The 16,867-nt window shown below is 35.3% G+C and overlaps 1 protein-coding gene across 1 annotated transcript in view; it reads right to left on the reverse strand.

The window, feature by feature from the left end:
* LOC133522395 (mucin-4) overlaps positions 1-16,867 on the reverse strand; it is an 81,320-nt gene that overhangs the window by 30,836 nt on the left and 33,617 nt on the right. The window contains exon 2 of the mRNA XM_061857720.1: positions 412-656. Within this exon, the coding sequence (XP_061713704.1) occupies positions 412-487 (76 nt within the window). The 5' untranslated portion in view covers positions 488-656. The remainder of the gene's footprint in view (positions 1-411; positions 657-16,867) is intronic.

Here is a 16,867-nt window from a genome sequence, read left to right on the forward strand (position 1 = left end):
TAGTTTTAGAGATAATGGCAATTATTGTGATTTTTTTCTGTAAAACTCAGTGAAAACGCCTTTTTGGCTGCGGCGCTGCTACTCTTAGACTTTTTTTCGGTAACATGTGAAAAACCATAACAACAACACGCAAACAAAAAATGCTAATGTGACCAAAAGTCATGTAACTTTATCAATGACTATTGTCGACACTAGATTTAGAATCGGACCAAGCTAACTCTGCGTGGCATTTGCAATGACAAAGTTTGGCTATGACATGATTAATGTCAAATTTATACGAAATAATTACGTTTATAATGGCACTTTGATATATTCAAGTCAGTGCAAAGCTTAGACTTTTTTAGGCGAAATCATCGTTTTTGCTACGAAAAGTTTTAAATCTACTTATTTAAGTTAACTATTGATACATACCTTGACATAATGCATTCTTTATAGAGAAAATCAGGAAAGCCGCGATGGTGAAAAATCTCCAACGTCGTCGCACCATGTTTTCTTTATTTTTTTTACCGTATCATTGAATGTTCTACGGCATCGGAGTACTTGCAACTTATAAAAGTTCGAGAAATGTTACAGCAACTTTAGATTTTGCCATAATCGGCGGCGAAGTCGGTTCTGTCATCGGTTTCATTTACACCATGATCGCGTCGCTGTCACATCTGTAACAAGGGAAAAGTCCTTTGATCAATTTAATCACATAGGCCTAATCAGGGCCTAACGTTTTAAGTCGACTTTCAAAGCAGAGGACTCACGATATACACATCAAGAGGGGCACTAAATATTTCGTTGGCTAAGAGTGTAAACCTGCTAAATACGAGTACATTTTTTTAAGGGTTCCGTAGCCAAATGGCAAAAAACGGAACCCTTATAGATTCGTCATGTCCGTCTGTCTGTCCGATTCTGTCACAGCCACTTTTTTCCGAAACTATAAGAGCTATACTGTTCAAACTTAGTAAGTGGATGTATTCTATGAACCGCATTAAGATGTTCACACAAAAATAGAAAAAAAAAACAATAAATTTTGGGGGTTCCCCATACTTAGAACTGAAACTCAAAAAATCTTTTTTCGTCAAACCCATACGTGTGGGGTATCTATGGATAGGTCTTCAAAAATGATATTGAGGTTTCTAATATAATTTTTTTCTAAACTGAATATTTTGCGCGAGAGACACTTCCAAAGTGGTAAAATGTGTGTCCCCCCCCCCCCCCCCCCCCGTAACTTCTAAAATAACAGAATGAAAAAACTAAAAAAAATATATGATATACATTGTCATGCAAACTTCCACCGAAAATTGGTTTGAACGAGATCTAGTAAGTAGTTTTTTTTTAATACGTCATAAAATTAAAAAAAAAAATTTTTTTCATCAAACCCATACGTGTGGGCTATCTATGGATAGGTCTTCAAAAATGATATTTAGGTTTCTAATATCATTTTTTTCTAAACTGAATAGTTTGCGCGAGAGACACTTCAAAAGTGAAAAAATGTGTGTCGTCGTCCCCCCCCCCCCCCCGTAACTTCTAAAATAACAGAATGAAAAATCAAAAAAAAATATATGATATACATTACCATGCAAACTTCCAACGAAAATTGGTTTGAACGAGATCTAGTGAGTAGTTTTTTTTTTAAAACGTCATATAATTAAAAAAAAAAATTTTTTTCATCAAACCCAACGTGTGGGGTATCTATGGATAGGTCTTCAAAAATGATATTTAGGTTCCTAATATCATTTTTTTCTAAACTGAATAGTTTGCGCGAGAGACACTTCCAAAGTGGTAAAATGTTGAACAAAATCTAGTAAGTAGATTTTTTTTTAATACGTCTTAAATGGTACGGAACCCTTCATGCGCGAGTCCGACTCGCACTTGGCCGCTTTTTAATATAGAGCATTTGGAGCGTAGTATTAGGTAAGTAGTATGATCGTAGTAAAACTCGAGTTGTAGATGTAGGTGCCATGACCGCTAAGCTCAAGTGGGACTGGGCTGGACATGGCTGCCGCATGCACCCGGAAAGGTGGGCCAAAATGGTTACAGAGTGAGACCCACGGAAACCATGTGCAGACGGGGCACCGGACGGTAGGACGGGGTGCAGGCAGACCGAAAAAGAGATGGCGATGGCGGGACGACTTGGACGCATTTTGTCCAAAATGGTGGGAGCATGCCAATGACAGGGTCGACACTAAAGTCGGCTAACAAAAAAAAAACAATATTTAAGCACCAAGTATCACTCAAATCGAACCTCACAAAACGTCAAAAACAATTTCCCTCATTAATTGTTTTTTTTTTTCAGTTTACTACCATTCACTATACGTTCATTCAATAATATGATTATACTGAAAAACACCCAACTTGTCAGTAGGAAAAGGCGCGAAATTCAAATTTCCTAGAGGCATTTTTTAACTTTCCACCTTTTTCTACTGATAAGGTCGCTGTGCCATAGTATGACTTGCCCTAAAAAACAAAAAATAAGTGACTTCTAATATTTGATTTTATTAAGCAGTATTCGCACGATCACATACAACGGTCTTGTAAGAACGATACTTATATTTACGGTCGTTTATTTTCTTATCTCACTCTATCCTATAGATTAAAATTATAAGTGACCGGTTCGTGTAGATGCGGCTCGCGGGTATAATAAGTGACTGTTTTCATGGATTTTTCTTAGTATTGTACATGTTTTTAAAAGGTAAAAAAACAATACAGTAATGAACTTCCCGTCCGCTAAAACAGGACAATAATGGTTTTTCTTTAATTTGAGTTAGGCCATAAAGAAGAACTTCCTATACAATATTTTCTACAATAAATTGAACATTTCCGAGCATATTGGAGGATTAGAATTATTTGTTTCTAAAATGGATTTAGCAAATTTACACTTTTTATTGTTTTTTTACAAACATACGTGTACAAATAAAATGGCAAAATAGAATAGAAATGCAATATAATAATTAAAGAGGTTTTAACTATAGGTTATTTTGACGCCTAAGACATAAAATAAAATTAATTGCTATGCGACTTTAAGACTATTTCATTTGACGGTTATGTCAGTGTCATTGTGGTCTAAATGATTCTTTGTAAGTACAGTCGAGTTCATAAATGTATGAGCAAATCCAAGGCTTCAAAAATAAATGAGCATAGAAAGGTACATATTCATCTGAACAGATTAATCAATCAAAAATATGTACACATATCACCTATCATATTAATCTGAGCAAGTATCACAATAATATGTAAGCAACTGAAAACTGATAAATGTGTACAAATATTTTTCAAAATTATTTAACCAAGTGAAAGTACACAAATACCTACGCAAAAGTTTTTTCAAATATTTATAAGCATGTAGCACGTGGCACAAACATATCTGTATTGGTTAATCTGTTCAGATACATAATGTACTTTTCTATGCTCATTTATTTTTGAAGCCTTGGATTTGCTCATATATTTATGAACTCGACTGTACATAATGGACATGGTTTCTTTACGACATAGCTTATGGAATAATTTATTCATAATCTTATTTATTTATCCCTAGTGGTATCTCTCTTATTACTATAATTTGACAGTCCTGTATATTATTATGACATTTTTGTGTTGTGTATGGTTTCTGGTTCCTCGACCTTTTTTTATTTCTCTAGGCACGGGAATTCTCGACAAGGATTTCTCGAGTTTCTCGAAATTTTGAAAGTTCACAAAACACCATATTATTATTATTCTCATTTTATTTCTTTATTACAAATCAGACTTATAGGAGTCGTAGGTGAAACACAAAATCAAACAAATGGTATTTTTGTATGCACTTAATAATCAAATAAATAAAATAAAATAAAACTACGAGTAGTTCTTTAGGTATTTAACAAAATATAAACAAACCACAAAATGATAGGTATTTTTAAGACACGAATATTCAAGTCAATTTATTTAATTTAACTCGATGTGACAAGCTTACAGAAGTTTTACTACGTATTATGAATACGTACTTTACGTAACAATGAAGCTGCGAAAATAGTGATATTTTGCTAATTGGAATATAAATAGTGATGATTTGATTTATCAATAGTAACTTAGTTTAAAAAGCACAAAAACAAAAAAACATTTTTTTACATTAATTTAACTACCTAATGAACTACACTATGGACACATCACATGTTATATGAGTGATTTCTTTGTACTAATCACAGGAGATTTATTTCTCGAGTTCTCGAGGCATTGAGTTCTTTTTCCTGTCTCGACGAAGGACAAATTTCTCGAGATTTGTCGCCACGATAATTCTCGAGCAGAAACCCTAGTGTTGTTATTGTGGACTGGTATAGACTCCGAGTTACTTGTTATGTTATTTTATTAAGTTAGTGTAGGTAAGTATTTTAATCACTTTAGTATCGGTCTTATAACCTACATAAATTCGTTTTTACCCGTTTAGTTCCAAACACTTCCAACAAAGAACCTGATTTCCTTAAATCTGATGTCTACAAAATCTAAAAATATCTGTAGCAGTCACCAGCAGTAAGTACTTAAGCGGGCAAGGTGTTCCAAATTATCTGCACACGGTCTTATTATTTTACCAATAAAACTGTAGGTAGATAGGCAATTTTTAATATAGAACACCTCGCTTCCTTATCTACTACTGTTGTTGACTGTCTATCTAATTTGTTAGCTCGTATGCTGCAAAAGTTGTAAATATAAAATTTTGTTAGTATTTGCAAACACCCACTTAAGTAGGATTTACAGAAACAACCAAAATAAAAACTGAGTATTTTTTTAAAAACGATTACATCGGAACAGAACGCGTCTCTAACCCAATAATGCTCAGTCTTTTTTTAAACAATTCATAACTTTGTTACGATGCTTTGTTCAAATCAGGTGTAGCCAGTATTCTGTTATTGCGTAGTCGAGTCGGACAAGCTCATACCTATTGACTATGTAGTTTAGTATCGCGTAACAAACATTAACAGTGTGCATTCCGGCCAGTTGGATGACTTAGAAGTTAGATCCAAAACCAGTTCATGATGAAATGATGACAGAAAATTATAAACCTTACTTATTTTAAATTCCTTGAAACGAAGCGTTACAATTTTTATTATTTTAACCAGGATAGCGGCAATCAAACGTACGGGCGGTTTGGTAAGCTGACGCCGCAGTCTAGAGACGCTTGCTCCAGCGAAGTTATGGGCTCGTTACCGAACCTGTACAGTGTACAAGGATACTTGATAGTTTTAGGGGCAAATACTGCTTGACAACCTTATATAATATTCCTTATTTAATCTGTTTAACACAAACAAGACAACGAAATAAGTAAATTCAATTGGAAATTATTTAGACGAAGTTAGAGCATCTGGAAGAGATAAATTAATATTTAGTTATCGTCGCCAGTTGTGAGATTCAACAAACGAATTTGTGAAATCGGGTGGTCCGTCAGCTCAGCGCTAAAGTTGTTTACTACTAAACGTATGCGCGGGGTGCTGCCCAATTCGCACTGTTGTTCCAGTGCAGCGCAAAAACGACCACACTCCCCGTGCCGCTAGTGTACAGATCTTGGACAAAGCCCGACTTGCAAAGCCAGACCTTTCTACCTTGACCCATCGCCACAGGTTTTTTGATGTTCACTTGGCCAGTATCCAGAAAACAGTTCGTTGCGCAGGATATATTACGGTGCGTAGGTGCTCGCGCAAACACAGACGCAACCTCTAGTCTCTACTTCTCTAGCCCCTATGACCGGAGAAAGGTAGAAGTGCAGTACCTATCTAGGTAGCGATAACAGATCTCCTATCATTACTCGGCCATCCACAATTGCCTAGCTGCTTCGCCGCCGGTGGTAGACTGCAATTCCGCCGAAGCAGACACTATGCTATATGCGGGGAGCGACCGCAAGGCTTAGGCCCCCCTCTACCTGGTTCGGCCCACGAGTCGACGTGGTTGCCCGGGGTGTGGCAGCTGCGTGCAGACAGCTACGAGGAGCCCCTGGTGAGAGTTCATGGGCATCAGCGATTTTAACTAGGTAATCCCACGGCAATAGGCCGACTGGGTGGATCAGACACTAAAAGCCCACTACACCCCCTGTTACTGTTAATATAAAATTAATGTCAAGATTATATGCAAATGTTGTTAACGCGTTGCGTAAAAATGGTTGAATGGTTTATGACAAAATTTGGCACACAGATACACAGTACAGTCAAATAGAAATTCACTGCCTAAGTGGCCTAATAATTCGTAACACCTTTGTTAGTTACCATATAAAAATAAGGATGTGTTCCGATATATTTCGCCATTTTGGCCGTCACTTTGTGTTTGATGTTGATTGTACCGTAAGTACCTACTTTTTACAATGGAAAACATGTAAGAGATTTAAATTGGTGTATAAATTTGTATGAATGTGCCATTCACGAGTTCCTCGCAAATGAAGTCAAGGGAAAATGCTAGTCTTAAATAAAAAATAATCTACACCTTACAGCCGAAGGTTTATAGTAAGGCACTACTTTATTTCATACAAAGTGCAAAAACAAAAATCAATTTGGGATTAAGGAACATACATCTTAAATACCCTTTTTAAGAATTTGAAACCGGTAAAGCATTGTAGAACGCTGCACATTGCTAGTTGTTCAGTGAAACGTGTCATGACGTGCGGCTGCGTCACACCGCTTTGGGATGCTGCGCGCGCTCGCGTCGAGAAAGCGGCGTCGGCGCGGCGTGCGACACGGCTCGCCGAACAATTTCTACGGCCGGCACCGGCATGCATACGCGTTCCTAAGGGCGTTACGCGCCAATCGATTTGTACATGGAATTGATTTTTCTGGGAGTGAGAAACAGCCATCTTTGCGAGGGCCGCAGTAAGTACAGTCAGCGTTAAATATGCAGTAAAGGCCAAAGTGGCAAAATATACCAGGGCCATCCTTATTCTTCGAAAAAAAAAGGTATATTTGTCCACTTTCTCGGCACTATTTATTTGATGCTAACTGTACCTTTCCTTAATAATAAGGAACCCTTTTAGTTCAATCAATGTACCTGCAATATACGATGTAGTAGCTATATGGGTCCTATACATGTAAACACACTACATAAATATTACTTATTTACATAAAAACAAGCAGACACCTAAAACAAAACCATATTTACATTATGAGTCAGCACGTCATATCATAAGACAGCTACGTCAAAAGACATGCAACATTACGAAATGTTAAAAATATAAACAATAATTTATTCCTCAAGCTTAAGCTTCGAGTAAGTACATAGGAACGCGGCTTCTCTACGTTCTTAATACCAATCACTGACGCGGCGTTACGCAGCAAAATGTGTGTATGTCGAGAACAGGACCCACAAAATAATGCTACGTAAAGCTTTCTAGTGGACGGTCCTGTAATTTTATTATTCTCACATGTACAAAAAAGGATTTTTTTGAAAGCTAAAAAGGTTTGCTTTTGTTGATAAATATGGAAATCGGAAGCCTTGCAGTTTTCTTTTTACAATAATTAATGTTATATCTGACGTTTTTTCAAGATTTTTTTTTTTTTTTTTTTGCTGTTAATTGGTTGCAAAACCTTCTAAATGTTAATGCTTTTTTATTATTTAGCCTATTTAATGTCCTACTCCTGAGAAAAGGACTTCCCTCTTTTTTCCATTAGGCCCAACCGGTTGTCATACAACTCTCTTGATCTAAACATTATCTTCTATATTCTTATAAATATATAGTGTCACTCTATCTTTGTCTGAACTCTATATACATTTTAATTTTGAAGCACACTGGAAATTTGGTGTACTCCCGAAATTTACTATAAGGTCTTTTTTTTTCATTTCAACGCCAAGAGCGACTTGCTACCAGATTTTTCGTGCTTAAACCAAAGTCCGTTTCCCTGCGGTGAAAACTCACCTGTATATTTTTTAAATCTAATTTAAATTACAAGACATGTTCATTGCTATAAAGCTGTTGTTGTTCCAAATTATTTAAGATACAGATTGCCTATTTAGATCCTAAATATACAGCGTGTATTTTTAATATGACCACAAGACGGAGGTTTCAAAAGTTCAATGCTATTACTAGCTAGATCAGTGCTAGGTTAGTGGGTATTTTGCTGCGAGCAAAATGCAATTTTGCCCACTAAGTAGAAATACTTGGATACTATTAACTCTGCCCCTTTCACGACGTTAGCAAAAATAAAGGAAAAATTTCAAACGTTGGTTAAGTATTGGCGGTTTCTAATAGACCCCAGAAAAAAGTCAGAACGCATCGTTCCAAAACACCTACGAGTATGAATTCGTAATAATTAATAAATGAAAAAAAAAATGTTTACATATTATAAAAACACTACAAATAAATATTTGAATGTAGTCTTAACTAACAGAGTGATTTTTTTTTATTTGTTCCAATCGGCAATCTATTACATACATAGTCATCACTTGTGAGTTGTGACAGTAGTTGTGGCCTCGCATCAGTAAGTGCGATGTTTTTGAATAAACACATAATATATATTGAATTTTTCTTAAATCCGTTAATGTTTAGGTACGAAATATGAGAATGATACCTATTTTATTTAAATTCAGACACTTTTTACGACAGGTTTAAAGATTTAAACCGAGATATTATTTTCAAAAAATACAATCCGTTAATTCTAATAAAAAAAAATTGCTAATTGTTAAAATATACATTATACAACAAAAGTAGTCCGTAACATGCAAACTACGTAAGTACACGCGTGTCTAAGGTAGATTTAAATTACCAGCATTGTGGCGGTTACGAAAGGCTCTCACGGTCGATGTATTGTACTGTGTTGCCCACTATTTGGGTCACGTTTTGCTAATAGATTATTTTCTACTCTTAAAAATGCATCGACGAATATTAAAATAGTGTGAGACAAAATGCTACTTTTGCAGTAGTTTTAGTTAGCTTCAAAGCCCTCTTTTTGACACAAGAATCAACATAAAAATTGCTATTCCTGAAGACATAGCTTGTGTGCTAAAAATGATATTATCATACAGCTCGATAGAAACGAAAAACTACTTTATGAATAATACGGATGATGATTATTTAAATCAGAAATTAAGCTTAGTAGTCTCCAAGTTTCGTCTACAGAAAGTTAAAAAATTCGTTTTCGTTCATGGGAAACTGTGTAACATTTTATAACAAAGTACCCTTAGAGGCATGGAACCTGCCCTATACTTCATTCAAGCAATACGTCAAAAATGCACTTCCCAAAAAGGGATACTATAAAATAGATGACTACTTGGGAGACACGGAATCATGGCCAAGTATCCAGTCTCAAAAGCTGTAATAGTTTTGCGTGCAGTGTCCCGGAGAGGCATATGGCGCTGTTGTTTCTAGCTGTTCAACCTTATGTATTAATGTTTGTTATGTTTTAGTTATTTTGATGATGACATTGACATATTAAATACATAGTAGATATGTATTCTGTAGAACTAGTTTTAAGATTGTTAGCTTAACAGTCTCTTGACGTGAAATATGTATTTCATACAATTTTTTATTTTTTTTATTTTTTGACATTTGGAGAACCTTTACACCTCCAAACCTTATTATTGTGTATTATTATTTTTCTCAGACCGTGGGGACCTTATACATCTCCAAACTTAATGTATTTACCGTGGAGACTATACGTCTCTGTCATATTGTATAATATACTTGACTTGGTACATACTAGTTATGTACAGAATGTAGCATTAGTTTATGAGACTGCTAGTTTAACAGTCCAGACGCGGTTTATTTATTTAGTATCAATTTTGTTTTGACACTTGGAGAGACTTTACACCTCTAAATTTTATTAGTATTAGTACTCTGACATTGGGGACCTTTTACATCCCCAGATTTAATGTGTTTTTAACTATAGAGACTATACATCTCTATTGTATTGTATTAATTATTTATTTTAAGATTATTATTATGTAATGTTTACCCAGGTATTGGCTGTTGTATTTATAAATGTTGTTATGTATTTTTCATGTCACTATATGATGTTACTATAAATGTTGTATTGACTTGTAAAAGAGCCCTTGAGGCCTACTTGCAGAATAAATTTTTGAATTTTGAATTTTGAATTTAGCATTTAACTTAAGGTTTCATTCATAGGAAAAACCAGGATTTAAATTCGCTGTGTATGACGCTTTATTTCGTTACAATACCTATGGTTAGTACTGGAAAACTAGGACTTTCTCACTATCAAAAGAATAAAACTAGTTTTTATCATTTAAATGACGCGTGCTGAAACGAAGGTTACTTAAAGCTTGTATAAAAGCACGGCAAAAAGCAGGAACTATCTCCGGAATTGTGTTACTTCCTGTTATTGCGTTTTGCACTATGTATAACAGATTATAAATGCAGGAGTTGGCACGTTGTAGTCACTTTAAGCTAGAAAATATGAGTGCAAACCGGCGGAAATCTTATTTCTATGCTAGCTAATTGGCGTATTCAGCATGTTCCGGAGTTTTTTTTATATATAGTTATCATATATGTATGATACGATTCAAGTTGTTAACGAGTTTAACGCCATAATTATATATTTAGCCTTGTAATGTCAACAAGTAACCTTAAAAGTGTAACAGATGTCGCTGTCTACCTGAGTTTAAACACCATTCGCACATATTTCGGTTAGAGCAATCCCAAAAAAAATTTCATACTTTCTTTTTTTTATTTCATGTTTCTGCTGGTAGATCAAAAACGGTACGTAAGACGGAAAATTTGTTCTAATCATGAAGAAAATTTATATTTGAGTATCCGAAAGGTACCTGAAAATGAATTTGTAGTCAACTTGGTAAAAACTGACCGCTGTTTTGAATTCCTTTATTTTTGGTCAAAATTAAAAATCCGAATACACTTTTTCACCAGTGTATGATCCATCAAACCTAGTACCGTAAACCGTAGTTCCTGGGATTACACAAATGCGGACTACACCCATTTAGGGCCAAATTTATGTATTGAAATGATTTCCAGCTTGCTAGTAATTCATTCCCTAAAACGCTTTTTATGGATTTAATTTGATTGGCCTATTTCGGTACTTGTCGCAGTTCGGGTTGGTGTCACGGTTCTATCATAACCTACTTTTCGGGTAGCAGTTCATTTCTGTTGGGGTCGCAGTTCTAACCTAACCTAAATTATAAATGATTAATGAGATGAGCTTTTAGGCAAGTTAAAGCCTCCGTACTGAATTATACAAACTGTTTCTTTATGTATGCAATTGAGTTACTAAGTGACAATTTCATCAAACATAAAACAAATTTAAAAGTGGAAAAATCACTGCCTATGTTGAGACTTGAACTCACGGCCTCTAAGCCTCTACACGGGTTCTAAGTTTAATAGCGTCGCTCACAGACGTTTCTGCTTATTAAAAAAATATTTTGAACAAACATTTTTAATGTAAATGAATAAAACGCGAAACTAAAAATTTATAAGGATTAGTTTTCTGCGAAGTGACATTTGGCGAAAATATTTTACATCGTGCGTCTTCTTTTGCGACGTATGATTTTCATTGTCCGTGTTTTTTACCTCGGTGACTTTAAGCGTAACGTGAGCAATATAAATTTAAGAAATGCACGAATCAATCACAAGGGCATATACAAGGCCTGTTGAAATTCGTTTCTGACATGACATCCAAATAAATTTGTTTGGTGTTTAGTTTAAAAATCCCACATTTAGTACCATTTTCCAAACAAGCTTTAAGGACATTTGTACGTATAAGTATTTACATATACCATAACCCGCAAGTCCCGCAACATTTATGTGTTTGGAGGTCTGTCTACTTTATGTTAAAGTTAAACAGTAACATACACAGACGACAACGATGATAGCTGTTTCACCTGTCATACGAGTATAACGCGTTGATTTAGTGTTTGGGCATTTTTTTTAAAGTATTCTAAATTATCATTAAGAATTGTGAGTCTAGTGAGTTTAATTGTTACCAAACTTGTATACGATATGTGATGTGTTTAAGTATTAAATACATAGAGGCTTACCGGGTTCAGAGGGCTTAAAGTGTGTTTTTACTTATGTAATAACCAATCCCATGCCATAAGACTACATGTGGCTATTTAATTACTGCTATTGTTTGTTGACTGTACCTAAAAGGTGCCTTAATCCGAAATTAGCTTATTTCAGCCCTACAGAACCTAACAGACCCTTCAATCCGCCCCATGTTCTAAAGACAAAACTAACACTAGGCAATCAACCCTCTGATTGCGGGACAACTAAACTTTTAAAGCCAAAGTTAGACAGTTCGGAGCATAAGAGTAAATTTATACGTTAGATTAAGTGGCTAAAATGCAAGCTAAACGGAGCTTTGGAAGTTGGGGCTTGAAATTCATTAGGGCGGGCGCTTGCCGCTGTAGGTAAGGGCTAGAATGTATTACATTGTTTATTTATGCAAGGCGAGTGCGACATATTAGGAATCAGTTTGACACAATATCACTTGGGTGAAAAATTCACACACGTTATCATTACTCTTGAGTGTACTTAACCAAGATTTATGAATTGTATGAGGTGTAACATACTTTTGGAGATATCGGCTGTGGCAGATGGATGGACAAGCCACTACAATTATTTTTAATTCAGATACAGATTAACAACGAATGCAATTTGAGTATACATTAAACTGTCGGATGTACCTTGTCAATAGTAGTAAAACATATCAGTCAATTTACGTTTTTTGAAAAACAATTTAAATCCGTTTTAATGCAGTATGCGGTGCACCTTTGAGTATGGTGCTTTTCGCATACTACCGTCGAAAATGCGAGTCGAACTCGCCCACCAAGGGTTCCGTACAAATTCAAAATATTCTATTTTTTTTACAAATTTATAGTTATTACAGTTTTTCCTGTATTTGTAGTGCACGACATATTACTTGCCAAATTTCATAGTTCGAGGTCGTAGGTAAGAGAGTGTCGAAATATACGGTTTTTTGCGTCAAAAAACGGCGGTATCTTTTTTTGACGTTAACTTAAACAATCGATTTTTCACAATTTTAAGGGACTGTAGATTTGATTATTTCGTTTTAATTTCAACTCGATGCCTTCACGCGTTCCCGGAATAAAGGGTCTTGACAGACAGCCGGACGGGTGGACAGACAACAAAGTAATCCTATATGGGTTCCGTTTATTCCTTTTAAGGTACGGAACCCTAAAAAGTGTATTTGTATTTAACAATTTTGACATTTAATGTTAAAATTGTTTAGATATACTTGGTACTATAAGAACTTTTTTAAGTTTATACCCTCTATAAGTCGAAAACTCGTCAACACGACTTTTTTGGTTTTCTCTTGAGATTAGTTCTATCGACCTTCCACTGTTTTAGTTTTATGTTCCTTTGCGATGTATGATGATCCGTATTTTTCCTTCGTAACTTTATGAACATGAATAATTAAAACAAAAAAAAATTACGAAATGGTTAATCCATGACAGGCGTCATGTTAGTCGACATGTTTTAAAATACTTCTACGCTATTTATGTTATATTAAATTTTTTGGCATTTTAAGGGATTCAAAAATTCTCAAATTATAGATACTCATTTGTATTATATAAAATATTAATAATTATAGTAAAGTTCGTGTAGGTCGATAAAGCATAATATTTATATTGGAATCTATGTTCATTAAACAAATTAAATCAATTCAAATTGTACGTACAAGGGCATAAAAATGAATACGCGAGGCCCGTTTCAATTAGTTTCTGATATGAAATCGATATACATTTTGTTAGTTGATCAATGCCAATTTGGATTTTTTTTTAAAGGGCAGAATTTCGTAGTCATGAAAGTCCCTTTTCGTTCAAATTATTTCCTGTTAATATTTTAAGTTTTTCGAAAGTCGTGTTATTATGTATACGAATCTCATGCTCACTTACTGAGAATAAAATACTCAAATATATACGTAAGTTATAAAAGCATTGAGCCCCGACAGATACACGTAACAAATTTATCAGATCGGCAAACTCCGAGTGAGTACAGGCGGACACACACAAGTGGAGCGTAAAAAATCTTTGATCGTTCCAAGTACCACCCAGCATTACGAGCACGCCTGATCGAGTTGGCGCAAAGAGAAAATGATTCCATTACCCAATAACGATTGAGTTATTCATTACATTAGGTACTATGTTACAATAAAAACTGCACTCGGGAACTCCACTTTATCAAATGTTTAATTAAAATCAAACATCAGTAAACTTAAAACAATAAAAGAGTAGGCAGTTGTAAAATATTTAAGAAAGTTACTCGTCGACGAACATCCAGATAACTGGTTACAAAACAATTTTACCAAATTACTTTATCCATTAATTTAATTTCCTAGTTCGGCAATTCCAAGTGACGTCATGGTGTCTATTGCATTATTGCTAACGTATTTATAAGCGAACTATACTAGCATGACGTCACCGTGAGGTTTCTTGTAACACGTCATTACCATTCAGGAATTCGACTTACACCCAAGTGATGTTGAAACTATGAGTCAAGGATCTAAATGGCATTTATGTAGGTATCAGACTATTTACGAAGGTATTGAATCTTACACACACCAGCTATGTTAAGTATGAGTGCTTAGGACTAGACACGATGTCGCACAGACAAGGCTTGCGTCGTGGGCGCGTTAAGCGCAACTACCTTGCCAGTGTTAAGTTGGCCGTAGTAGAGTACCTAAACATTATCAAATAAGAGATATCAAACAAGAAGTCAAAAGAAACCATACCATCTATTACAAGCTAAATAAAATAAAGTATAGTATAGAATTTTAAAAATGCAATACAAAAAGAACAATAGTGATTTCCTTGGTTTAGCGTCATATCGGTATTAAGAGTACGTTAGCTACGTTCAGAGACGAGCTTTATGAACCGGCTTACAGATTTTACGATAATTTAATAATTTAAATAAATAATAATTAAAATACAAAAAATAACTGCCAGTCAATCTAGCCATATGATTGATAACAATGGTAAAAGAAGAAAAGTAAGAGAAATTGATTTGGAACTATTGCAATCAACTGGAAAACATAACACACTACATATGTAATATACATTACAATATACACAGTGTTTTTTTATTTTATTATTTCCGTTAATTTCGAGGGTGCATCCCTAAGCTTAAATTACGTAACTTTCTCAAAGACACCGGTATTCTAATTAACTCCATTTCGGAAATAATCAATCATTCATTTTTATATTAAAAGGCCCTTACGAGCGTGTACACTTGCCTTAGTGCCTGTTTACATATTGATTAGTGTTTAGCGCGAGTTCATACATTTACTACTAAACGTAAGTACTATCTCGGACGATCGATTCATACCCGGGTCGAAATAACATTGATATGTCACAATTTTCAATTGTTTGGTTGAGTTAAATGTAATGTCCGTTTACAACAAGGCTATATGCAACATTTGGTTAATTACTTTTTATCCAAATCAAAATTGTTAAAAAAATTACAAAGATATTTTCTTTCAAAATTAACTATGCTATTTAGTTTCCTTAAACGTACTTACCGATATCCGGAAGTTAAGGGAATTCAATAAAAACACAACTTCGGGGTATCGGTAACTTCGGATTCGGGTTATCTCAAACTCTTGTTTCAGGATATTGCTCTAATTTAAATGTTAATTGCTCATTTCATAATGGTTATACGGATTCCTCCATCAAAAAATATTTAACAAAATATCGCATTTTACCCCAATTCTTTTAGCACAGATATCTGATAACAATTACTTGTCAAATGTGCCGTCACAGGTGAATTTCATATAAAATGCTGCCTATATATAAGAGGGCACAGACAAGCTAAAACCTCCTTAGTATTTAGTCTTGCGATGCACATTATATACCTAATATGTGCGAGTGGATAAAATAAATGATGCAAGCCTATGACGTCATCAATCGGAATTGTCCTTGCCTTCACCTTTGAAATGGCACTTGGCTTGAATGGAAGAGGATGGTAACATTCAACATTAGCATACATCACCAAATTGTCTATTAGGCTAACCAGCGCAATGCTTATTGCTCGATGCTGTTACGCTGTTACTCAACAGTTCGGCACGCCTGAGGCCGGTGCAGCCGGTTCGCAACCTTGCCTCCCCCCGCGCCACCCCTCCAGCCCCCCTGTCGCCCCCCTCGGCCTCCTCAATTCACTTTCACTCGACGCGGCCTTCTTCGAGTGTTTTCGGAAACCTCTGTATCACTATTTTATCATTATCAATGAACACACAACCTCGTATTAGCTCCGTGTATGACTTTGGCGCCGCCCTGGCGGGCATGGAATACATTACCTAAACATATGACTGTTCCAGCTTTGAAATAATATATATATAGGTTGTCTCATGAAATCCTTTAGGGGCATGTATGTCCACGTTTCAGAACGTCCAGTGTCAATAATACTTATAGACCTTATAGTCATTAAGTCCAGATGTATTATTGTCCTATAGGTAATAAACAGGGGTCGGACAAAAAGTGCGAATGACGTCAAACCACTTATAGGATGATTTCAAATAGTATTTTTGATTTTCATAAACAATTATCACGTATCATTTATCAATCTCTTTATTGACCTCTTTATTAAACGATATCGCCACTTGAAATGAGTAAGTACGTTTTTGACTGACACATTGTCAATCAGTACCCCTAGTGTAAATAAATTCGATTTCCAAACGTGACGTACGCGTTTGCGTTTAGTCTCATTTTGTATTGGATTTCGAAAGAGCGCGCCAAGCGGGACGTTTTGGAACCTCAAAATCCTATACAAAATGACACTTAACGCAAACGCGTTCGTCACGTTATGATGTCGATCACAGTTACACTAGGGGTACAGATGAACAGTCAGCGTCAAATACTTCGTAGCAGTCAAAGTGGCCAAATAGTTCGGTACACCATACTAAATATATGGTGTACCGAACTATTTGGCCACTTTGACTGCTACGAA

This window comes from Cydia pomonella, chromosome 1 (genome assembly GCF_033807575.1).
Source record: "Cydia pomonella isolate Wapato2018A chromosome 1, ilCydPomo1, whole genome shotgun sequence".
Lineage (NCBI taxonomy): Eukaryota > Metazoa > Arthropoda > Insecta > Lepidoptera > Tortricidae > Cydia > Cydia pomonella.